Raw genomic sequence first — 24,355 nt, forward strand, 5'->3', positions numbered from 1 at the left:
TTAACTTAATATATATTTCTAATATAATATAATATGTATAATATATATTGTTCGTTTTATAATCAACTTGTCATATTTTCCACATACGATTCACAAACAAAGATGACGTGCCATTATCCTCTATATGTCTCATAACAAATGTTATTTGTAAAGTGCTTGTAGGACATAGCATTACTTCTTAGTTTCATTCATTAGGGGGCTCTTGGCATAACAATGGGGAGCTGCTTCTTGATCTTAAGCCCGTGACAGTCCTCCACATTTGTTAATATGGATGCAAACGAGTCATCAAAAGATAATCTAAACTTTATATCATCTCATTACTTGGATCAACTCTAGCATGCCAATATTTATTTCTTATATACAAAGTTCCTCTTTCTAACACGCGTCTTAATGGGCATATAATAGGACACAATTTTCATCAGACCCAACGCAGCAAACCACGAGGATAGACATCTCCTTATCAAACCAAATAATATAAGCATTCACCCATGACACGTATCTAAGACAATCTACTTGTTCTATATCCTCGATCGCATCTTTATATGTAAGTAAAGAGAATCTTCCTTATATGCTCATCCCACTTTACCATGATCATTTGGATAGAGCCAAAATTAATCTCCATATATAAAGCTATTAATAGTATAATATCTTGTTAAGCTACTAAGCTCGTCAAGTGTGTACAATGAATGAAAGAGCTGTTGCTATTGGATTGGTTGAATACACGTGGAATGCATTAACAAATAGTAGAAGAAATAGGGGATCTAATTGTAGCACTTGGCAAAGATAAAACTCAAATCCTTCACGCCTTCTAAGTCAGCAAACTATATATATGCTCTCAAATTTCACAATGTGATGGATAGATAGCTGCCTCTAGAAAGCAAGATTCAAATGAAGAAAGAGGTGCTGCTTCTTTTTGTAGTTATTTTGATAGATAGTATAGATATAGTACGTAGAGTTAAAAACTTATATGTCAAACATTAGACATCAAAATCAATAGGCATTCAAACAAAAAAAACAAAAAAAATCTGTTCCACTCTGTGAGTGATTCTTTTGTTCTTGTTTTCATTATTCGAGTACCAACAAAGAAGAAGAAAATATCACTTACTTAATTCCCTGAAAAAACTAAGCATCATTTATTAAACTTAAAGAGGCCTTTGATCACTTGTTATTCATTCCATGGGCATATATCTCTTACCTCCCTTGATGCAAATCAGGGTTTCATCTTAATTTATTTAATTCCTCCATGGTTTATAACAAGTCAGTCACTTTCATTTTAGGTACTGCCAGATCGCTGACTTTTATAATGTATATAGTGCAAGCTATGTGCAACTGATGTCCAGAACCAAACAAAACAAGACACTATATTCTTCTCCACTAGTACAATTTCTACAAATATCTTAGCATTAGTACTCTGTGCATCAAACAGGACAGCCACAAACTCTTCCACCCCCATCATCACTTCCATTAACAGACTCTTTTTTTTTGGACATAATACACAGTAAATATCGAGTCATAGTTTTTTAAGATTGCCAATATAATTCAGCTTGAGTTTGGCTCCCCCTTCTCCCTTATATCCTCTGAAATTAAGCATCATATTTAGACCCCTGAAACTATTTTTAATCTCTCTTCCTCTCCCTTTCCCGCTACATTTCTTTCTCTCTACATTGTAAAGTTCATAGCTTTCCTTTCTCGTTTTCCTCTCATTAGTCTTTATCAACCTAAGAAGTTATCTTTTCCACCAATAGTGTAAACCCTATAGAAACTATGATAATTCACGAGTCTTAGTGTCACATAGTGTCACATTATTATTATTATTATTATTATTATTAAAGAGACACGAGGGATATTTAGCCTAAATTAAGGTAAAAATGAGCTTAGCTTTCTTGACACTCCCCTCCCCCTAATCACAGATCGTTAGGCATCCCTGTGACAGTGTGGTCGGTGGGAGTGTTGGATGACATAGACATGTGTGCTAGGAAGTGGGAGTAGGACCCACGAAGCCGACGTGTAGGTAACCATCAGCCTACTTCGGGTTCCTCATCTCTATCTGACTTCCTGCCCAGGTGCGCGTGCATTTATATCCTCCTCTACCTTCCCCTCTCTCTCGACTCTCCCCTAATATTTTACAAAGCTACTGGAGAAGACAAGGGAGAAAAATGAAGCATACTACTCTCTTTATTCCCCTACTTTTCCTACTCGTCATCCTCGCCTTCCACGCTGCAAGAGCTTCTCGTTCACTCGCGCCGCCGCAGCTAGGTAATAAAGAAGAATTCGCCTCTCTTCTTTCTTGTTCTACATCTCATCAGCACTCATCTCATCGAAAGCTTTTATCTTGATCTTAGGAACAGAAGATGCGAAGGTTGGTCGTGAAGGGAAAGTAGCTGTGGATGATACTTGGAATGTGAGTGTGAAAAATATTCACTTCTTCTTTGTGATTTGTTTCAGGTTTAATCTTTCTTCTTTTTCTTTTTCTTTTTTTCTTTTCTACATTTCAGCTGATGGGTTTGGAGGAGTGTGAAGATGGAGATGAGGAGTGTGCAAAGAGGAGGGTGATCTCTGAGGCCCATCTGGACTACATCTACACGCAGAACCATGGCAAGCCTTAGAAAGGAGAAGAAGAAGAAGAAAGAAGAAGAAGAAGAAGAAGAAAGAAGAAGAAGAGAACAGAAAGTTAACACCATTGAGAGGATTTAAAGATATATATATATATATATATAGTTTCTAATGTTTGGAGTAAATCCCAGCAAACTCTTGCCATATAAAAGTAAGCAAAGAGCTAGTTTTAGCTGGCATAGGTTCAGTATGGAGTATATTATTCGTGGTCTTGTTGCAAAATAGTGATGAAATGATATGAAGTATCACCACCACCACCTTACCATGGATGTATCATTTCATCCATGTTCTTGTGCTTCTTTTAATCTTTACGTGACTTTTCTTTACAGCTTAAATCCTAGTGCTTGAAAATTTTAACATCTAATTATAAAGTTCAAGCCACTGGTTATCCCATAATATATTTTACGTACTTATCCCTTTGTTTAACTTTCTAACTTCTTAACTGGCCGTCCTCAGAAAGGCTGATGCTATCAAATCCTAAAGAGAAAGTAGTATCTGAGATAAGGGATTTGGGTGTAGAGAAAAGAAAAAGAAAAAGACAACAACCATCCCATGAAGTCTCCCCTCCTTCCCTTCCACTTCCTCCACTGCACAAAGTGGGTATGCCATCAACTTTTCCTAGGAAAAGTGGTTTCTTTCTTTCCTCAATGGGGCAGAGCTACCTGTGGGTACTATGAAGTGGGTGTGTTAAAGGCTGGTAGCCTGGTAGGGGATTAAGATGTGGTTAGGTTCTCACTTCTATAGATAGATCTAGAATTGCACAACTTTATGGGAGTCTCACCTAGTCTGACTGGTTTCAAATCCAGATAAAGAAATGGAGTTCTTGTGGAGTCAAATCTACAAACATCATCCCGACCCAACCTACTACAGCTGAACAAGTCACCATGGTTTTCTGGCAAAGAAGTAAAAGTATTGAGATCTACATGGAATAAATGATTAAAATGAAAGGGCCCGATATGCAAACATTCAGGTCAAACCATAATAACTCAAGCTTTTGCAAACTATTATTACAATATAATGAAAAAGATCAACTTTTAAGAAAGGAAAGAGTACCTAACCAAGATGATGAAGCTGAAGAATGTGGTCCATCCTGCTTCAAGGATGCAGATTCCTGATCATATGCATGTGCCACCAACCATTGACAGTTTGACACTATTAGCAAGAGCTCATAATAAGGGAGCTATGATGGAACCAGCCATTTGTGGGTCCCCACCTTTGCAAGGTCAACACAATGTCAGCTAGGAAAATGGCTCCACCACCCTCTTCTCAGCAAAAAGCATCTACAGACTAGAGACAGAGACACAGCACCTTTAAATTATTAATATGCACAAGAGAAACATCTCCTAGTGGCAGTAGAGTTGTTTTAAGGAAGTTTCACTGAACAAGTGAAGAAGACAATAAACAATAAATGATAGACACTATTGTTTGATGACAGAAATAAGCTTGGTAGTTGATACTGAAAGAGCAGCACAAAAGGAGGAATACAGAGCAGTACACTCAGAGAAGAACAAAAAGTATATATCATCCCAAAGCAAGAATTAGCACTGAACTTTGGTGTCAATGAAGTTCTAGATCTTTTGAAGATCAAAAACCTATGTTTTCTAGAATAACAACTGGAGAAAAGAAAGCTGCAAAAGAAATCATACCAGATATTGTTTGCACCTTCTCTTAAAACTAGAACTCAATAGGGAAGAAAATTGGGTTTATGGCAATGGAATAAAATGTGTTTCCAATTTCCAGAAAGAAATGTTTGGGTATTAGAACGAATCACTATGATCTGATTATTATGAATCAGAAAATTTTAAGTATTTAGTTATTTTAGCAATGACCAATGCATGTCTAATGTGAAATTAAGAATTCTTGTAGTAAAAAAGCATGACAAATAATCTAGCCTCACAAGATCTGTCATGCACGTAAAATTACACAGAATTTACTTATGACTGATCATGAAATCTACACTAGTTGGACATAGGCTCTGATACTTGGGAACGAGATTTACTTCAAGTAGTATGTAGCTACAAAATAAGTGAATTTAGGAAAGAAAATGGTAACTTAAGAAATTTGTATGAATCTTAAGATAATTATCAAACACTGAATTCACCAAAAATACAAAATTCTGATAGTTCAATTTGAAAACAGTATTATCAGGCCATGAATGCCACAAAAAAAGCTTAAGAATTCAAATATGTTAAAACAGAACTAGACAAATTTTACCCCCCAAAAAAACTAGAGAAATCAATATTATCAGGCCATAAATTAAGCAACAGAAGCTCACTGAATAGACAATTGAGGGCTTTCCAAGCATAAATATTTCTGTGCAACACGCATGTCGGGTAGTCTTAAAACCAGCGACATAATACTGAACCACATACACCTATATTAAGAACTGTACACAAAAGTAATCCAAACAAGCTCATTATACAAAGAGCACCTATACAGCTTGGATGCATGCTGCTGCACACCATTCTAGTCTTACCCAAGCATTGCTCCATTAGAAAAGAAGGAACCAGAAATTAGCAGTCCTAGTGATAACAAAAACATTCTCCAGCTGCTTATTTTAGATCTTGAAGATTCCTACCACTGAGAAAAGGTACAATGTTAGTTTTATCTGTCCTGTTAAACAAATGTAGTTGCTCACTAAACCTACAAACCTTGATGAATGTACATTGATTTAGATAAGGTATTAAATGAATTGGTTATACTACATTACTTCGATTGGAATTGCCCAAACCCCTCACATCATCAGATGGCCAATGTTATAAAGCATGTAGCTAGAGATTAAAATCACCAATGAACCAGGCACCATCAGCAATTGCTATAAATAAAATAAGGAGCCATCAAAGCTTACAGTGTTCTACAAATCCTCAGATCCAGAGACTGGATCGCCCAACGTTGAGTGAAGGTAATCACTGATGCATTTGTTGAACTTACAAATATCTGTATGTATGCCAAAAGATCTCATTTCTGTGCAGATGCAATCTGATACATCAAAACTCATTATACCTACCTTCTTTTAAGCTAATCTCTGATCATCACAATTGCATGACCATGGGGTTTCCATTTTCAATTGAAAGTAAACATCTCGTACATTGACACAAGCTGAAGATAGTGCATGATTCTTCAAACATCTAGATAAAAAACAACATTTACCCCTTTGTGATCGCAGTGTATCTAATGAACATGTAGATGCTTTTGAAATACATCCAGGGAGAATGAGACACAGAATATAGAACATATATAAATTTCCTGGTCTCCTGGAGGACTAAATTATTCAATTAGAACAATTCGTGTTGACTTCAAGAGAAAGAACAGCTCCAAAGATCTTCATCTAGGGCGCTAGCTAGCTTCCACATGACAAACTAAACTAACAACAGAATTATTAGAAATTTTGTTGTAAACATTTGATATCTTCAGCAATATAATCACCACTGTTGCAAAACCATTTCTTACTACTAACACGTGTTTCCTAAATTAAATTCCTTGATTCTCTCTCAGTAGATTTCATGCATCCGATAACTATCAAGACCTTTCCAGATGAACCAATAGCCATCATTACACTAATCTGGTTATCATTAAGAGAGAGTAAAAGGTTTTAAAAGGATACATCATATATTTACATATCCAACAACAATTCAAGAAACACCCATCAATCACAAGATGGGAAATGAATCCAGCGACTATCAAAATCGAAAGTTGCTACCGAGTTTACAAAAGGGTAATCACTATAAAGAGCAGGAGAGCGGCAACGAAGGAGTACTTGAGAGCAGCGAGGAGGATGGCGGTAGAGATAACGAAGAGCTGGAAGAGGACTTGGACGCTCGCCCACGTGAGGAGGCCCGTCAATCCAACGGCCACCAAGTTCTCGGGATCCGGATTAAGGAGATCTCGCCACCTGAACTCGAACGGCGTCTTTTGATCCTCCTTCAAGTCTCGTCCATTGTCGCCATTGTCTTCTCGCTTAAGCCGATTGCTCGCTGCGAATACCGCGAAACTTCTTCCAGACCTAGGGTTTCGGATGGGGGTAGTAAGGGAAAGGGAAGAGGGCAATCTGGAATTATAGAAAATTACGGGGAGAGGGTTGGAAATTGGAGAGGTGTGTAAGGAAAGAGCTGCCGAGATTGCCCCTGTAGCCATTGCAGGGTTTCGAGCTCGAGCGAGATGGAAGAGGAGTGGATTGGTGACGACGATGGTTGCTACCTGAAATTCAGGGCCACGTAGTCTCGTACTGCACCCAAATGTGCGGATCCAAGAGGGATTAGATCCGCGTCCGACCCGGACCAATGTCATTTTGGATTTAGGACCCTACGTGTTAGAAATTTTATGATTAATACCCTAATCTTTGCGGATTTTATAACATTTCCTTAAATTTTCCCTTAAACTTTTAAAATAACTTTGCCTTAAATATAGTTAGAAAAAAAATAAACTTCAAGAACGTTTTTCTCAAATAAAGTATTTTCGTTATATTTGGTTAATGCGGATTAGGGTTAGAAGACTAGTAACTTCATTTATGGAGTTAAATAATTATAGTTCAAGGTGGAGCAATTAGTTAAAGTAAACTATCAGTGTATTAAAATGGATAGTTGCTTTATTCTTTTATATCTTTAGGGTTGAGAGAAGTGAGAACTCGGTGCGATCGTAGCTAAACTGATGATGCTATGACTCAAATCTGGTCCGAGAATTGCATCATCAATAATGGACTAATATAGTAAAATTTTGAATCAAGTCTAAAGATGACTTGCTGGCTCAATTATTTTTATTAATATTATATATAAATATATTTATATTATTAGATTTTTAATCTAAAGATGGGTTTGGTTTGAAAATTGTCATGACTTCGGCTTAAAAAACAGTACTAATGTCATGATAAAAACATTAGTAATTTGAAAAAAAAACAATACTAAAGATAATCAATTTGTACTTTTAAAAAAACAGTGGAGCATACTTAGACATGATCAAATGGCCCAGCCCGCTCGTGCTCGGCCCGACCCGGCCCGGACCTGGTTTAGGCCCGGCCCGGCCAGAGCCCGAACTACCCATGGGCGACACGGGCCAACCTTTTGCCTGCTTGACTCGGTTCGAAAGCCCGCCTGTTCTGCTACAGTGGCCCGCCCGTTTGCTACAGTGCTTTGCCCGTTCTGCTATAGTAATTTACCGTTGCTACAGTAAAAAAATATTTTAGTATTATACCGTTTTGCATTATTTTAAGCACACCTTTAAAAAAATTTAATTTTTTTAAATTTTTTTAATGGAGGAATATAAATATTTTTTTTTAAAAAAAGCTAATAGTTGAAAAAAATCTAAAAATAGCTAAAATATAGGTTGGGTCGAGTGATTGGTGGGTTGGGCCGGGTCCGACCGGCTAGCTCGATCTCTCACGGATCGACGGGCAGTAACGGGCTAGATGATCATGTCTAAGCATACTAACTGTCACTAAGGAAGGATATTTGCCATGGTAGCCTAGGAAGTACCAATGTCACGAAGGAGGAGGATACTTAGCCATTAGTAATGGTGGTATTTAATTAGTGTAAACATGATTGTCCTTTTGAGTGTTCATACTGTTTAGCTACATGGTCCACAATAAAAGATGTGGATGAATTGCTGCCTAGTTCCTACCTTTTCTTCTGTTTTTTTAATCAGCAAATGATTTGTTTAAAATTTTAGATTTATTATACTTAGACTTCATCAACTATTATCTTTTATTACACACATCTTCTTCTTTATTCCTTGTTGCACTTTGACTCATTCAATCATTTAAAATTTCTTAGACGCCCTTTCTATTAGTTGTCCATTGGTAAAAAGATATTACATAGCTGCTGCATGATCAAATTAAATGTTATGAGTACCATTTTGGTCTTATTTTAGTTAATAATGTGCAAAAAAAAAAAATGAATGAAATTTTTTTAGCCTATATACTTATGCATTTTATACTAAATTAATCTCAGTACTTATGACCAGTAAAACTATTAAAATTTTCATCCGCCAAAATTTTATTTAAAATATAATAAATATTACAACTACCAATTCTTTTCGATAAGTTTATCTAATAAATATAATTCGGGCAATTTAGGTAGAATTATAAAGACTAATTTTCTAAAAAAATTATACATGGAGTTTATGTATGAGTATGTGAGGTAAAATATATTTAACTTATTTTTTTTAATTAACCTCGTAATATTTTATTCTCAATAATTCCAGCATGATTCACACTTGATAAGGTTGGTGACAGTAGGTTCACCAATAGAATTCCACTCCAGACAGACATCTGTTCCTAAATTATTTCTTTTGGAATAGTTTACAGCTCAATATGTATATAATCCAAGAACGTGAACCATGATATATTACAGAACTTACATGGACCAATTTGCCCCTCTGTCATCACCCAAAAGAGTAATCAGAAAAAAGAAAAAAGAAAATGCCAAAAGAAAACTTTTCCTCCTACGACCAATTCTGCCACCTACTCAGGAGCAGGGCACGGGGGATGGAGAATATTTTTTGACCTACTTAATCTCGATTTAATTTACCAACTAATCCTACAATTAGCAGAACTAAACATATCACAGCAACTAAATCCATCACCTAATTAATCACTACTCCATAGCTTCCAGTCTACATGGGAGTCGCCGGTATCCCAGTCTACACCTTTTACCATAGCCGGCGGAGTCAATAACAATCCCACTGCCATGTCTTGTATCAACCCGTACATGTTAAAGATCGCCTCCTCATCAACAAACACGGGCGGCGGCGGTGGCGGTGGTGATACTGAAGGTAGTGGTAGTGGTTGTGGTGGTGGTGGTGGCAGCGGTAGTGATGATGATGATGATGACGGTTCAGAAGGCCGGTACATCTCCGCGGCCCTAGCGGCGGTGTACCGGATATTTTCTGGAGATGTAGAGATTGGCCGCGGCAGAACGTGCGCGGAGTCAGGGAAATTGAGCGGCGCCGACTTGCCCCGGAGGGCGATCGCCGCCACGTCGTGTGCGCGAGCCGCCATCTCGGGGGTCGGGTACGTCCCGAGCCAGATGCGCGTCTTCTTGTGCGGCTCGCGCACCTCGCACACCCACCGGCGCCCCCCGTTCCGGGCCCGCACCCCGTGGTACACGGGGTGCCGCGTCTCGCGGAACTTCTTCCGCCCCGCCTTCCGCTTCGGGGACGGGGACGTGGACGGGGACGGGGCGGGCGGGCGAGAAGAAGAGCAAGACGAGGGCGGAAGGAGCTCGTCGGCCGAGGAAGAGTTAGAGGAGGAGGAGGAGGACGAGGAGGACGAGGAGGACGAGGAGGCCGAGTCCTGGAGGTCCATTTCGTTCGGATGTTGGTTGGATTACGAATTGTGAGCTAATTAAGCTGAGAAGCGAGAAGAGAGAGGAGAGGAGAGGAGTGAGCCGTTGGAATGAGGAGGAGGTTTGAATTGAAAGAGGTGAGACCGGGAAATGGAAGAGTATTTAATTAAGCTCAGCGGAGAGTATAAAGTCGAGCCCGTCGAAACCCACGCGAGCCGCAAGCGAGCTGGTGGGGCTGTGTGAACTGTGATCAGCCCAATCGGGTGCAAATTTGGCAACGTGATTATTTCCAGGCGAAGGAAAAGGGACACGTTTTAGGTTCGGAAGGCATGAGGAAAGGATGGGATTTGGGGGAGGAGGGGGGTCCCCAAGTGTCAGCCGCCGACACGTGGCATAATGGTAGGGGCTAGTCTGCCTCGTTTTCACTCTTTCGCTGAGAGTGTGTAAATTGGATGTACGCTAAAGCCTTAAAGGCGAAAAGATGAAAAAACATGAGTCCAATAGTTACTCTCGGTGGGGCCCCCCATTCTGTCAGTCTTTCTTATTGGATAATTTCACTGTTTTTATTATTCTCTTTTGATGAGACAACTTTTCTTCTTCTTCTTTTTTTTTGTTGTTGTTTATTTTCAATCATCTCTTTTGAAAACTTAGATGTAATGATGTTACCACAGTACATATGCTAGGTAAGATTGGAGCCCATTATCATGCGTAAGCTCACGGGTTAAATGCCGATCCTCATTTTCTTATGGAGATATGGACCTGTGTGTTTGAAAGATGTATGGTTATGTCCTTTTAATCTTAGGCTCCAGTTATATTTTCCTTTTATTTTTTTTTAAATTACTGTCTTATGTCTTTTTATTTTAAGAAATGTAACAGTGTATACTATCACATCACACCATTACCACTGTAATAATACTTTTATCTAATTACCACTCTAAAATTTACAAATACCACAACTGCAGTCAAATCTAATTAATCACAATTAAACCTAACTGCGGTCAGCTAATATTATGATACAGGAAAAAAAGAACTAAATGAACTTCTAATGTAGAAAACAAATTTGGTTCAAAGTTTTACAAATATAAATGGAAAACAGTAATAATTCATCGGTGTAGAGCTGAGATTATTTAAGATCTGAAAGAGTGGAATAATTCAGTGGACGAAAAGTATAATCTACTCTACTGTACTCTAAAGGGACCCATCACGATGTTCTAAGGGTAATGGAGAATAAGTAGTACGTCGTGCAGATACACCAGCAGTTCCGCGTCAGGAAAGGGTTGAAGACGACATGGACTTGTAAGTTGTTTGAGTGTTTGCATCCGTCTGAGAGAGGTGCAGATGGTCCACTAACAAACAAAACTGGGATCTTTTCTTATTCTAAATTTCTCGTGTTAGGAAGCAGGGAAAGAGAAATGAACGATCTGTGTGGTGGCGGCCTGGCCCAGCTACAAAAAAACAAAACAAAACACAACACAAAAAGTCCCAGGAAAAGATTCAGATGTCTATTACGTGTGAGACTAGACGGACAGAACTGCACTTACTGTCAAAGTAATAATAATAATAAAGAAGAGCGGCTTTAGTTAGTTGGAGATTATTTTTGTTCTCTCTCTCCCTCCTCTTGGCTTGATTGAGAGAGATGCCAACGGAGTCCCCAACAAGAGTTAGGAGCTTGAGCACGGCCTCTCTTTCTTCCTCAGATCTTACGTTCACTTAGAGGAGAAGAGAGGAGAGGAGGGAGGTAGAAGGGTGGTTGAGCTTTTTGCCTCTTTCATGTTAGTTCGAGGGCATCGGCAGAGTCAAATATACTACGGGCTGTGCGTGCTAGGGTTAGGGGAGGTCACGTTAGGGTCGGATATTTGATAATTTTTAGTACCCGTTAAGCTTAATATTAGGCTTTATTTGTTGTAATGTGTATTTTACTACCTAAGTTATAGGAATTTGTTTAAAGTGTCTGTCGCACTATCTCTAGGGTTTAATAACTTTTCGTTTGATTTTAATCTTTCTAGGCTCCAAATTTGAGGGACTCTATTTAATTTTAGACTTTTAAAATTTTAACTTTGCCTTATATATATATTTAATCCAATAATTTTAATTTCATCTTTATTTTTTATTAAATAATCTAATTAATTAAATTGAGTATATAATTAGTTTTATTAATTGGTTTTTAACAAAAATATTACCGTTAGAAATGTCTCATCGAGATATTTAAAATAAGTCTAATATTAAATTATTTTTAAGTTAATTTAAATTTAAAATTTTAAAATTATATAATAATTATTTTTTAATTTAAAATTGACGTGTCCTTAAATTTTTTCAGATAATGAATCAAAATTAATTTTCAATATAAATACTAAATATTAAAATACATAAAATATAAAATACGTCAAACATAAAATACATCAAACATGAAATACATTAGACATAAAAGACAAGTCAAATATGAAATACATCAAACATGAAATACATTAAATAAAAATTATATTAAAAAATATATCCCTCTATTCTAATGCATTTGTCAAAGAAGAGGAGGTTTGTCAAAAGATTAATATAGAGGAGGTGTATACAGTCAAAGAAGAGGAGGTTTGTCAAAAGATTAATATAGAGAAGATGGATACAGTCAAGGAAGATGAGGTGGCTATGAAACCGATGATTATGAAGATGACTTATTAGACTATTAAATATTTATTATTTATATTATTAAACATTAATTTACGCTTATTTTATGTAATGCAATTTTAATATTTTTAGTAATAACGTGTAATGCTTATTTTAATGTTTATTTCGTGTGATGTAATTTCAATATGTTTAATTAAAAAATTAGTAATTTAAAATTACTTCTGAAACTATTGAATATTAGTCTTATTTTAAAGATTTCAATGAGAGTTTTCTAATCATATTTTTTTATTAAAAATAATAATGCTAAAAGGATCTATTAAATAATTTAAAATAAATAATATAAATATACATATTATATTACTTTTTAAAAATAAATATAGAGCCTGGTGCATTAGAGTGCACCGAGCTCTTAGCTATATATTTGGAGCAAATATAGAGCATTCCGTTGGAGATGCTCTAATAATTCTCATGTATTAGGCTTTTTCTAATACTGCAAATCTATATATTTGGAGTCCGCTACCATCGCCAGCTCATGGATTTAGAGTCGAGCTGACCTTTAAAGATGAAGCTCAGTATCTTTTATTATATAATTTAATTATTTAAACTGAATATATAATTAGTTTCACTAATCAACTTTTAATAAAAATATACATATGTTCCATATATTTTATCATATCTTTGTTATTTGAAATTGATCGATATTATATATTTTAGATGCTTCAAAAAACTTATCAAATCCTTTACAAGTTTGTCTATAATCAGTATCGTCAACATTGACATATTTGGTTAAATATGATTTAGGGGACTAGCCTTTCTAAGCCGACCTATATTTGGTTTAAACCCCTTTTCAAATCTAAACTCCATAGGATCGATTACAAAAGGTTGTCGTCAATTCTGAAAATGATAGTACCCACTACTATCTTTAACCGAGTATCCTCCTTGCGCATATGTAGACTAAGGAAAGATGTGAGAAATCTATATCTCTTCTCTACGATGAAAAAAGAGAGTAATATTTTAAATTTAGATATAACCATAAAAGAGTAAAGTAATATAAATAAAACAATATAAAGTTAATTTACCTATGTGGAGGTAAAATATAGATATACCTTAATGCTTTCATTCTCCAAAAATGTAATGTGGAAGTTTGAAACATGGTTCATAGTTTAAGGTCAAAAACATCACTAAGCCCTGTGAAACTAATAATTTCCCTTTTATCTGGAGACCGATCGATATGAATTTGGTCTTCTCTTTCGTTTTAGTCTCCAGCTACTCTCGTCTGGTACGTATTGTTCCCACTTAAGCTTAGGCGTCGTTTTTGGTGAGTTGCGTGTGTATTAAAAACATATATATTCTTCTCTGTCTCTCTCTCTCTGTGTGTGTGTGTGTGTGTGTGTGTGTGTGTGTGTCACACTCCACAATTGAATTTAGTCAATTCTAAGGGAAGACTACCAGTTATGAAATTGAATGCATTTATGCATGTCTATATTTGGAGTGCAACTGCGTTGAACGTAAGTAGTAGTTAGACAATTGATTGATTCATATTGACTGATCTGGTCTCCAGACTTCGACTGCTCTAAACAATTGTTAAGCAGTTAAGGTAACATCCCATAAACTTTGTTTATATATAAAATATATATCATTATGCAACTCTGCCGTTTTGACTAAATTCAAATGTAAATGACAATATCATATGTATATACTATGTATTCAGGGAGAGTTTATAATGGCTTAGTGATGCAACATAAAGTGATTTTTTTTTGCAAACTAGTAAATATTTTTTAAATCATTATGGCATGAATTCTGCTAACTTTAGATGAAAAAAAATGATAGTTATGACTTGATCAAAAGTGTAGAAGGTATAACGATACAAAATAAAGTTCTAAGAGTAAAGTGTGATTTTGGTCCAAAGAATAGGAGGCTAAAATATATTTAACTAAAAAATATTTGTATATGTTATTTTTTAGGATAAATTATATTTTACACACTCTTGGTCTGAGCCAATTCATCCGATGAAACTTAACATGAAAGTGTGAATCATGGCTCCTAGTTTAAGGCAAAAGCATAATTTAGCCTTGTGAAACTAATAATTTCCTTTTAATTTGGACGGTAATATGAATTTTAAATTCGGTCATTTCTAAAAGTAGAATTCCAATTCTTAAATTGAAGACATTTGTTGATTCCTATTGACTGGTCCAGAGTTCCACAACTCTTAAAAATGGTTCATGATTCATTTGGAACTTGAGTTCTAGTTATCCCCCACCTGTTCTTTTGCAGCTCCACCACTCAAACTCACAGAAACAATAATAAATTCAACTAATCATTTGCATTTCTTCTAAATCGCCACTATAGTCTTCACCTGTTACTCCAGTTTACCCTTTCTTTTCTTTTTTTCGTTTGAGAAACGATTGAGAACCACATTCTAGGCACTGTTAGCACCAAACACAAAACAAATGGTAACAGTAGACCAGCTAATTTTTTCAGAAGCATCCTTCATGGCATCAAGAAATAATCACAAAGATCTGATACCCTACTGTTCTTTAGCAACCCCACCACTCAAAACTCTCAGAAGCAGTGATAAATTCAATGAATTATTTGTTCTTGTAAATCACCACTATATAGTCTTCACCTGCTACTCCAGTTTACTTTTTCTTTCCTTTTGTTTGAGAAAGGATTAAGGACCAAACCTACAGTCTAGGCACTGTTATTGCACAATTCCTTAATCAATATCTCTTCAGACTAACAGCAACCTGCTCAACAATGTGTTTATCATCAATCGCTATGCACTCGGTGATTCAATGAATGCAACACCTATCTGTCCCTATCTATTGGAAGCACTATAATGCACCCTGAATGTTTCATGTGAATAATACAATCAACATCACAGTTCTGATCGCGCTACATGAACAAAAGACATGCTGAAGAACAGTGGCATTGTAAAATAAATCCATGACTGGCACTCTGGCAGTATGTATATAAGTGAATGGCTATACAATATTCAAATATTTAGATGCCGCCATGTGATCACTTGAATTACTCTTTGCACACTAAGTTATCCAAAAAACATTCTAAGGCATCACACTTGAATTACCCAAAGGATGATAAGTAATGTAAGGTAAATAAACTTAACTTAACTCAATATTCCTTCCATTTAATTTCATACATAAACAAAGAAACCCAGCATGGCCACGTGCACGCTCACCTGCCTATACGGCATGTGCAACGCACGCGACATGTCAAGCGAGACCCATCACACACAGGTATACTACTGTGCATATATAATCATTACATCACCAAATAAATCATACTATTAACCAAATAAACTTATTAACATATGAATATCCAAGTCCACAATAATATACATTAGACCACTATATAATCTAGTAGGACCCACATAGGCCACGACAAACCATCAAGATACAACTAAAACAACTAATACATAAGTACACTATAATCTGTCTAATAGGTATTATACAAATTATCGTTTGATATAATAAAGTACAAATATAACAAACGATGATACAACTCAATTCCTATACAAATTATCGTCTATACCGTTTTGCACTTATAGCTCACCTTATTATTCTAAAATAACTTCTCATGATATCTCAAGTCGTTATCACGTACTACATATATGAGGGATTAGAAAAGAAATAAAGAGAGTCATGAGCAAAAGCCTCAGTGAATAGACCTTACCCTAAATCAGTGATGCCAAATAGAGAGTAAATCGTGTATTGTATAATATGAATCACATAGAAGCATCATGCCAAGAATGAGTATATAAATGTATCTTCAATAATATATAAATGAAGATCGGGTACAATGAGTCCTACTCTATAACGCCCCCGCCCAAAAGAAGAAGATGATGATGAACTCTGTATGGTAGTTGTATCGAGAAAATGTATACATAGAGGATGACCAAGATTAATGAAATAAGAGATCAGGGCATGAATAGCACCATTCATCAACAAATGCGCTGTAGATCAGTAGTACTAGCTGATAACACTTCAGATAAGAACTATAAAGCCAACATTATATATTGAAATAAGTTGTCTATCAAGAATATGGTCATCTGATAAAATGGCCAAAATGCATGCAACAAAAGGAACCATCTCTATATCAGTAATAGATAATTGAACTTAAACAATGAAATCGTATATATAATCATTACACTATGTAATTTACACCAAACCATTTAAATAATAACACCCATAAATTTCATCATTTCATGCATAGAAAAACTAAAGGTTGCCAAAATATGCATGGCGTATACAATGAGCTGTTTTCGCATGATAAACCAGAGGTTTATACTTTGCACCTCAAGGCATTTAACTCAAATGATTCTAATAATTAATCATATCTTGACTTAAAACTGACAAAAAAAATGTAGTATCCAAGAGTAATAAGAAGGAAGCCAGACCAAAACTCTACACTGCTCTTCCAACATGACTTAAGGTCACTTTGCAGATAAGCAGCTAAATGGATTAATTTACAGATGCTAGAGCAAGAATCATGCACAATATGAGGAGTCCATGTTTCTAATATGCTGCTGTTGATCTGAAAAACAAGAATTCTGCTTCTTCTTCAGTCGAAGTATTCTTTTCCGATGCCCTCGGCCTTGTTTGTGTTGTTCCCACTCATGTGCCCCTCGTAATATCCGATTACCACAAGCCTATTATACAACAGCAAGGTAGATGAAGAAAAGGTCAGATAATGCATTTCTAAAAACCTTTTGTTGTACCATATTGGGCTTTTTGTTTCATAAAGTTTAGCGGATCGTATCAGTCTCGAAAGGTGGTCTTCTATAGGCTCAGCTTGAGTCCGCATAGCAAGAAAAAGCAAATGATCTAATATGAGATATCAGACAGAAATATAAAACATGCTAACTCATGCACAATGCAAGGAAAAACATGCAATGTAAGTAATCGGGGCAGTAAAAGTAGTCCAGTTGCCTGTGGAACCTTTGAACAAAGGCACCAACAGAGTTGATAGCACACAGTAGTATTTCAAAGTTCCATGCCATTTTTTACTCAATTTTGGTAAAGAATGTGATGTTCATTTCTAGGTGGCCTATGCATTTTGACCTTAGGCAGGTATTCAGGAACATAAATGGTCATATCATGATACACATCACCTGAGCTTTCAACAACGAAGTCCTTTCCCTGTCAGCCAGAAACAGAAAAGATCATTTCAAAGAGTCTGACTACATCAGTTCCTACTATTAGGTTCAGCAACAGATGTCATTTTCCCTCCATTAAAATCTATTTAGAGTAAGATTCTTTGTAAAGTTAAATACAAAATTTAAGATATCAAACTCACCTCACAGACATATTGAGCCCATAAGTCCCTTGAAACCAGCCCCTTGCTCAGGACATCACCAAGTGCTTTTCCGGATGTTGAAGAGCTTGAACTCTGAAGTAGAAAAGATTTGACAAGAGCAACACAAGGTTCCACAACTTTTCTCTGCCATAAATCTCCTGTCTCACCTAGCAAAGCAAATGGTTCATTCAGATCAGAAAAATGACAAATTCTCATATCAGATAAAATTGGTTAACAAAGAGCCAAATGATATCGGCAGTCATACAAAAGAATGCTTCTGTTGCATCGATACAGTGCAAGTCCCATCCGAAATCCTCCCTTAATCGATTAAGTCTTCGTCTCTGAACATGAAATTAATTGTCAAGTAACTTTAACAGATGCATCTTCTAGCAAAATCAAACATTTTATTAATTTGAGTTGTTATGAATTACGATGCCCATAAAGGCAGTCACCAAAGGGGAAGAGAGTCCTTACTTGCCGTCGGACAAGCTTGCGTGTGTTGGTTTTTAGCTTGTCAATGGCTTCATCTAATAAAATCTTCACCTTATCATCACTGCACTTCAAAATATCTGAATAAAGGAATCCTGAATCCATCTTGTCCTCTTTATTGGACAAGAATTTTCTAAATAACTCATCAAATTCACGGACACCGATAGCCTGCCGCAAACCTCGAGTATAAACTGCATTTAAATTGTATATATCACCCACTTCATTCAGCAGACCGGCACCAATCATGCAGTCAACCCTTTGATCAACATATTTATCCAGCACAGGAATGGCAGCATCCAACCATACCAAGCAACAATTATATCTGAAATTATTTGGCCGACCCCAATTCTGCCCTGCCACAAGAGAGAGAGAGAGAGAGAGAGAGAGAGAGAGAGAGAGAGAGAGAGAGAGAGAGAGAGAGAGAGAGAGAGAGAGAGATTGTACTCAGAAACAGCATGTAAGATATTTAATAAGAAAAGAGGTTCCTAACACCATCAACACAACTTCCTTACATCTGCGGCTTCTCCTCGGAAAAGATTACTAGGAAGGGAACCAGAGTTTGCATACAAGCTAAGATAGCGATTTATCTGCAAAACACAACATTTATAGTTAGAAATAAAAGGAACTATAAAATCTTAGAGAGAGAAAAAAAAGTCCATATTTTTTTCTCTAGACACAGAACTACAAGAACCACCTTTGAAGAATTCTCTCAAGTTGAATTGCTTACTTTTCTATGGTCGTTTGGGTGGATTCTGTTTGCGGCAACTGGGTCGATCTTCTTAAGATGTTCATAGCCGCCAGCGACATCAATATCAGAAAGGTCTGATCAACATACACAACACAAATATTCAGACTGAAAAATAACTACCACCAAAAATAAATACACATTTAGCTCACCTACTGGAGCAGCCATGGAGCAGTCCTGCAACTCGTCTAGCACATCATCTATAAGGTATGGGCTAACAAGAGCCTATTACGAACAATACCATCAACTAATAATATCAAATATTGAGCTAAGATAACAAGACTATATACTATAATTGGTTAAAATCAAAGGCGTCAACCTGGATATAGTAATTTGTACCACCAACAATAACTGGAAGGCCATCCCGTGACAATATATCATCTATAATCTGATAATTAATTAATAACGCATCAACCGAAAGCCCAATTGCAAAAGAAGACCAAGAAATATCTGAACTCGACTTACCGGAATGGCGAGATCGCGGAAATCCTTGGAAGTGAACTCCGCCGACGGATCAATTGTGCCTAGGAGATGATGCGGAACACCTAGGAAAACCGATCGGATTCAAAACTTTACCCTAAATTATTGACCACGAACTTGTGATAGAAAAAAAAATGATGGATTGGAAGATACCGTTGCGTTCGGAGAAGGGAACCTTGTTGGTCAGGACGTCGAGGCTGCGGTATACCTGCATGGAGTCGGCGTTGACGACCTCGACGCCGGCGAAGTGGGAGGCGAGGTCGATCGCCAGCCGCGACTTACCGGAACCAGTTGCTCCCATCACCACCACCACCTTCTTCTCCGGCACCGTCCTCGGCTCTACTTCTCCATCAAAACTAGGGCTAGGGTTCGGGTTCTCCGCCGGAGCGGCGACGGCGGGATCTCTATTCCCCTCCGCCATCTCTTTTGCCCGCTCGAGGAGTGTCGTTCGGAAGAGAGCCGGGGTCTCAATCGGGTCGGATTAGGCGGGATTTTATTACAGCTCACGAGCCAATCCGAAAATAAACGGGTTCGAATCTTACACACAAATACGACCCGTTTTAACCCGTATAAAACTCGTTTATTATCTATATTATGCCCCTATTACTTTTAATGCCTCAAAAACACCCTATGATTACTTTTATTAATAAAAAATTATCATACAGATAAATAAATTAATCATAGATGTAAAATGACCTAAATACCCTTAAGGAAGACTATTAAAATAAAGATAAAATTATCACGGTAATCATATTTAAGGTTAAATTAGGAGTCTTTTAGGTATTTTTATTTTTTATTTTCTTTTAGGTGAAAAACGCAGGCCTGAATATGATAAACATCTATATGGAAAAGAAAAATGTAGAATGTGAAAAAACCCCTAGACACAAGTATGTATCTAAACACTAGGCAATGATCTCGCTCGTTCGCTTAAGTAAAAGTCGGAAGAAACATTAAAAACGAAAGTAGAGATGAACGCCAAGATTTTAACGTGGAAAAACCCAAATGGGAAAAAACCACGGATCCAAACTCGGATCAAAACCAATCACTAGAATAGTAGCAGTTACAAGACTAACTCTCAAAACAACCCGTCGATCCAAACGACTTTGTTCCTCTCAGTCTTGCTCGCTAGAACCCACGATTCACCGCTTCTCGTGATTGAAGTCCAATCTCAGTAACCCTCGAGATTGATCTTTCGTCTAGATAGCCCTTAAGACGAAATATTAAGATTTGTAGATAAGAAGAGCCTTGTTAGTTGAAGAACCGATGTAGCCTCAAGATGTCTCCTTTAATAATGCTTCTTCAACCACCCTAGAGATAGAGTTTCACAATCCTTATATATGATCTCCAAGATAGAGTCAAATCCAAATCTTATCCGTACTCACGAAAGTACAAGATTGAGTCAAATCCTAATCTTATCCGTACTCATGAAAGTATAAGATAGAGCCAAATCTAAATCTTATCCGTACTCACGAAAGTACAAAATAGAGCCACATCTAAATCTTATCCGTACTCACGATCTTCAAGATATAGCCAAATCCAAATCTTATCCATACTCACGATCTTCAAGATAGAGTCAAATCCGAGTCTTATTCGTACTCACGAAAGTCCAATATTCTTAAACTTTGTTGGTGCGTTCGAACGGGCTCGAGTGCGTTCAAACGCGACAGCTTGAATTCTTCAGGTTGCATTCGAACGCGTTTGTGAACGCAGCTCTCGGTCTGTGTGAACGCAGTACCCGCGTTCGAACACATTTGTGAACGCGGCTCTCTGTCTGTGTGAACACAGATTTCACGTTCGAACGCGTTTGTGAACGCGGCTCTCTGTCTGTGTGAACGCAGATTTCGCGTTCGAACTCGTTTGTGAACGCACCGCGTTCGAACGCGTTTGTGAACGCAGTGTGAACTCGACGGCTTTTCTCCAATAATCTTGCAATTCTTCAAACTAGAGATATTCTAGACTTGTGTAAAGCTCATATACATGAAAAAATATACTTAGAATATTTTGTACACAATTGCCAACAAATAAAAACCTAACATAATGTTTTGACAAATTTTCCTAATATTTTTTTAATATATTTATAAATGTTTTTGATAATTTTTTCTAATATTTTTTCAAATATATGTGTACATGCTCTTGAAGTAGTTCTCAGGATTGGACAAATTAGATTCAACTTTATTTTAGATCTAACTGCTGCTACAACTCATTGCTGGATGCAATTTTCACAAAACAAAAGAAAAATCTAATCATTCAATGAAGTGAAAAATTCTGAATCTGCTGAACTGTTGCTTTACTTTTTACATTTTGTTTCAACTCAGTTACAGCTGAGTTGAATTCTTTTCCTATATAAATCATCATGATGCTTTCAGTAAAACCAAACCAAGACAAAGCAAGCAAGCATCTGAAATCAGAACAAGAAGCACAATAAATGAGTTCATCAAATAAACAACATGCAGTCATTGCTTGTCGTCGAAACCGGATTGACTCAGCGAAGAGCTTCTATTGTTTTGCTCAACTCTTCCAGCTTCTTCATCCTCAGTTTCTCGCTTTCACTGACAAGCTGCTTAGAAATCAAGTGTTCAGTAATCGAATTATTACTTTTGGTTTGAGATTCACATTATAATTGTGTTTTATTGATTGAAGCTTTAGCGGAAGGCAAAGCAATAACAAGTACTCACCTCCATTAACTTGCTGACTAGTTGAGCTTTCTCCTTGTTCTTCTCATTGAATGCCTCAAGAGCTTCCCTGTATTCTTTCTCCTTCATATTGAACAAATCATGTCTCATGGTTATGCATAATATTGATGAATTAACGAATAGAAGTGACATCAATATATAATCTTGTTCTTTCACCTTCTTTAGGCAGCTTTGTCCGAGAGGCTTCAGATCGCGGTTAACAGCATCGATCTTCTTTCGTATCGCAGCAACTTCCTTCCTTTTTGGATCAGCCATTGCTTCAAGTTCCTATCAGCATTTCAAATATGCATGAACAATTTATACCACAAGAAGCATTTCCAATGGAATCATAGAAACTTTTGCTATATACATTACTAACATACAGCAAAAACTCGCAATTCTAAATTTCTACTTACCTCTCGAACGCGTGCCAACCGCTTGGTTTCCTCTTCAACCCTGCCTATTTGTGCGAAAACTTTTTCTCTGACCTCCATCTTCTTTCTCTCAATCTGTTCTTCCTTAGCTTGAAACGTAGACAGTGCTGACCTTGGCGTATCATCCTCTTCTCTTTCATCAATTGATGGGCTTTTCCTGTAGCTATTCCCCGAGCTCTTGATTCGTAGAACTTGCTGCTGCTCCTGGTTCTCCAATGTTTGCATCTGATTCTCCATGCCTGTTTCTCACAATGCTCACCTCTGGAAAATCTTATTAACTTCCTATTCTCTCCTTTCCACACTTTATATAGGACTGCTTCACTTTCACTTGCAAAATAGGTAGTTTCTAAGACAGCAACCTTCTAAAGCAGCAATGTTTTCTGAATGGCTGTATCCCATAAACATAACATCATCTTTGCGCATGTGTAACAGGGCCAAAAAAGGGCATTCATTAGATTAAAAGGCAGAACTGTTGTATTGCAATGCACAAGCTCATGATTTGGTAAGATGGCAACATCTTTAGTTGGTATAGGATATATTTATTCTTATCCTTATCAAATGGCTCAAACATGAAATAAATGGTTACATATATATATATGTAATGCTTCTCTTGATTAGATGAAGTTTATTTGGATGACTTAAAATGGTGACTTCTCTTTGCAAGTAGAAAGAGAAGACTTGGTAGATACTGCTTTCCACTAGGAGAAAGGGTGCTTTCAAATGTAAGACTAGGAGTGGAGTAGAAACAAAGGTGGCTCATGTCCTTAGCTGGGGGGGGAAAAAGAGAAGAGCCTTAGGAGGCAAGACAGCAGAGGATGCAATGTATGAACCACCAGTGATAACTTACAGCTGGCTTTACTGCAGAGAATCATATCACTCACCTCTTTTACTTTCTCTCAGTTTGCTTTCTTCCCTTCAATATAAATAAACACCAGTATTCCTTTATATTGCCAACTTTGTAACTATATTTGCTTCTCTTGCATTGTTCTACTATCCCCTTACTCATCAAGTACTAATAGATTGAAACTTCTTTTTGGGTTTTACTGCTAAATGCTATAATGTATGTGATGAATTTTTTTACCATTTTACCACTATTTTATTATACTATTTACTAGAATACTAAAGTTTTATCCAGTAGGCTGCCCCCATATACTTCTTCAAATAAATCCCTACAAAGTGGTTCGCAAAGTTAGCTCTCTCCATCTGCATTTTACTGTTAATTTAGGTTAACTTTCTTTAGGATAATAAAATGTTTTCTCTAAAGTTAATTATCTTTTAAGCTATATATGCTAGCATGCCGCCTGCCTGTATGGCTATATGGCAGCAACTATAGAATTTTAGAGTCCGTTTGGTTTGAGTTCAAAGAGGATTCAATGTCTCCTAACCTGATTTGGTAATCAAACATATTCTTATTTTTTTTTATACTTAACTAAATTTACTCTTAAAAATATCAAGACTAAAGAATAAAAACTAACTAATCAAATTTAAAACTTAACCTTAAACTAGACAAGACCTTATAAATAATTTTAAAACTATCGTAGAATGGTTATATATATATATATATATATATACTTGAATTGATTCAAGGATTTCTAACCTGGTTTAATAATTAAATATTTTTTTAATTTTTTTTATATCTAATTAATTTACTCTTTAAAAAAATTAAGACTAAAAAATAAGATCAACTAATCAAATTCGAAATTTAGCCTCAAA

At 36.5% G+C, this 24,355-nt stretch overlaps 4 protein-coding genes across 6 annotated transcripts; 1 reads left to right on the forward strand and 3 right to left on the reverse strand.

Annotated features, from left to right (window-relative positions):
* Window positions 1–1,910: 1,910 nt before the first annotated feature.
* On the forward strand, window positions 1,911–2,918 carry LOC140798129 (putative phytosulfokines 6). 2 transcript variants are annotated; one of them, XM_073151877.1, is made up of 3 exons: window positions 1,911–2,256; window positions 2,343–2,401; window positions 2,496–2,918. In XM_073151877.1, the coding sequence occupies exons 1-3, from the start codon at window positions 2,157–2,159 to the stop codon at window positions 2,604–2,606; spliced, it is 270 nt and encodes an 89-aa protein (XP_073007978.1). In that variant the 5' UTR covers window positions 1,911–2,156; the 3' UTR covers window positions 2,607–2,918. The 2 variants fall into 2 exon arrangements, with proteins under 2 accessions (XP_073007978.1, XP_073007979.1); XM_073151878.1 differs by having other exon boundaries at window positions 2,067–2,256; window positions 2,349–2,401.
* Window positions 2,919–6,165: 3,247 nt separating this feature from the next.
* Window positions 6,166–6,819, reverse strand: LOC140797951 (uncharacterized). The gene has a single exon (XM_073151661.1). It carries the CDS (start codon window positions 6,745–6,747, stop codon window positions 6,319–6,321), a length of 429 nt encoding a protein of 142 aa, XP_073007762.1. The 5' UTR covers window positions 6,748–6,819; the 3' UTR covers window positions 6,166–6,318.
* Window positions 6,820–16,697: 9,878 nt separating this feature from the next.
* Window positions 16,698–20,946, reverse strand: LOC140797650 (tRNA dimethylallyltransferase 2). 2 transcript variants are annotated; one of them, XM_073151263.1, is made up of 11 exons: window positions 19,690–20,946; window positions 19,522–19,601; window positions 19,376–19,444; window positions 19,209–19,281; window positions 19,039–19,133; window positions 18,824–18,898; window positions 18,297–18,659; window positions 18,088–18,163; window positions 17,823–17,989; window positions 17,638–17,665; window positions 16,698–17,175 (listed from the first exon to the last, which is right to left on the reverse strand). In XM_073151263.1, exons 1-11 carry the CDS (start codon window positions 19,955–19,957, stop codon window positions 17,165–17,167), a joined length of 1,305 nt encoding a protein of 434 aa, XP_073007364.1. In that variant the 5' UTR covers window positions 19,958–20,946; the 3' UTR covers window positions 16,698–17,164. The 2 variants fall into 2 exon arrangements, with proteins under 2 accessions (XP_073007364.1, XP_073007363.1); XM_073151262.1 differs by lacking the exon at window positions 17,638–17,665.
* Window positions 20,947–21,687: 741 nt separating this feature from the next.
* LOC140797653 (uncharacterized) lies at window positions 21,688–23,195 on the reverse strand. The gene is made up of 4 exons (XM_073151269.1): window positions 22,625–23,195; window positions 22,386–22,496; window positions 22,212–22,292; window positions 21,688–22,093 (listed from the first exon to the last, which is right to left on the reverse strand). Exons 1-4 carry the CDS (start codon window positions 22,877–22,879, stop codon window positions 22,019–22,021), a joined length of 522 nt encoding a protein of 173 aa, XP_073007370.1. The 5' UTR covers window positions 22,880–23,195; the 3' UTR covers window positions 21,688–22,018.
* Between the last annotated feature and the right edge of the window lie 1,160 nt (window positions 23,196–24,355).

The sequence above is a fragment of the Typha latifolia genome, chromosome 11 (genome assembly GCF_019914945.1).
Source record: "Typha latifolia isolate L0001 chromosome 11, TyphaL0001v2, whole genome shotgun sequence".
Classification (NCBI taxonomy): Eukaryota; Viridiplantae; Streptophyta; class Magnoliopsida; order Poales; family Typhaceae; genus Typha; species Typha latifolia.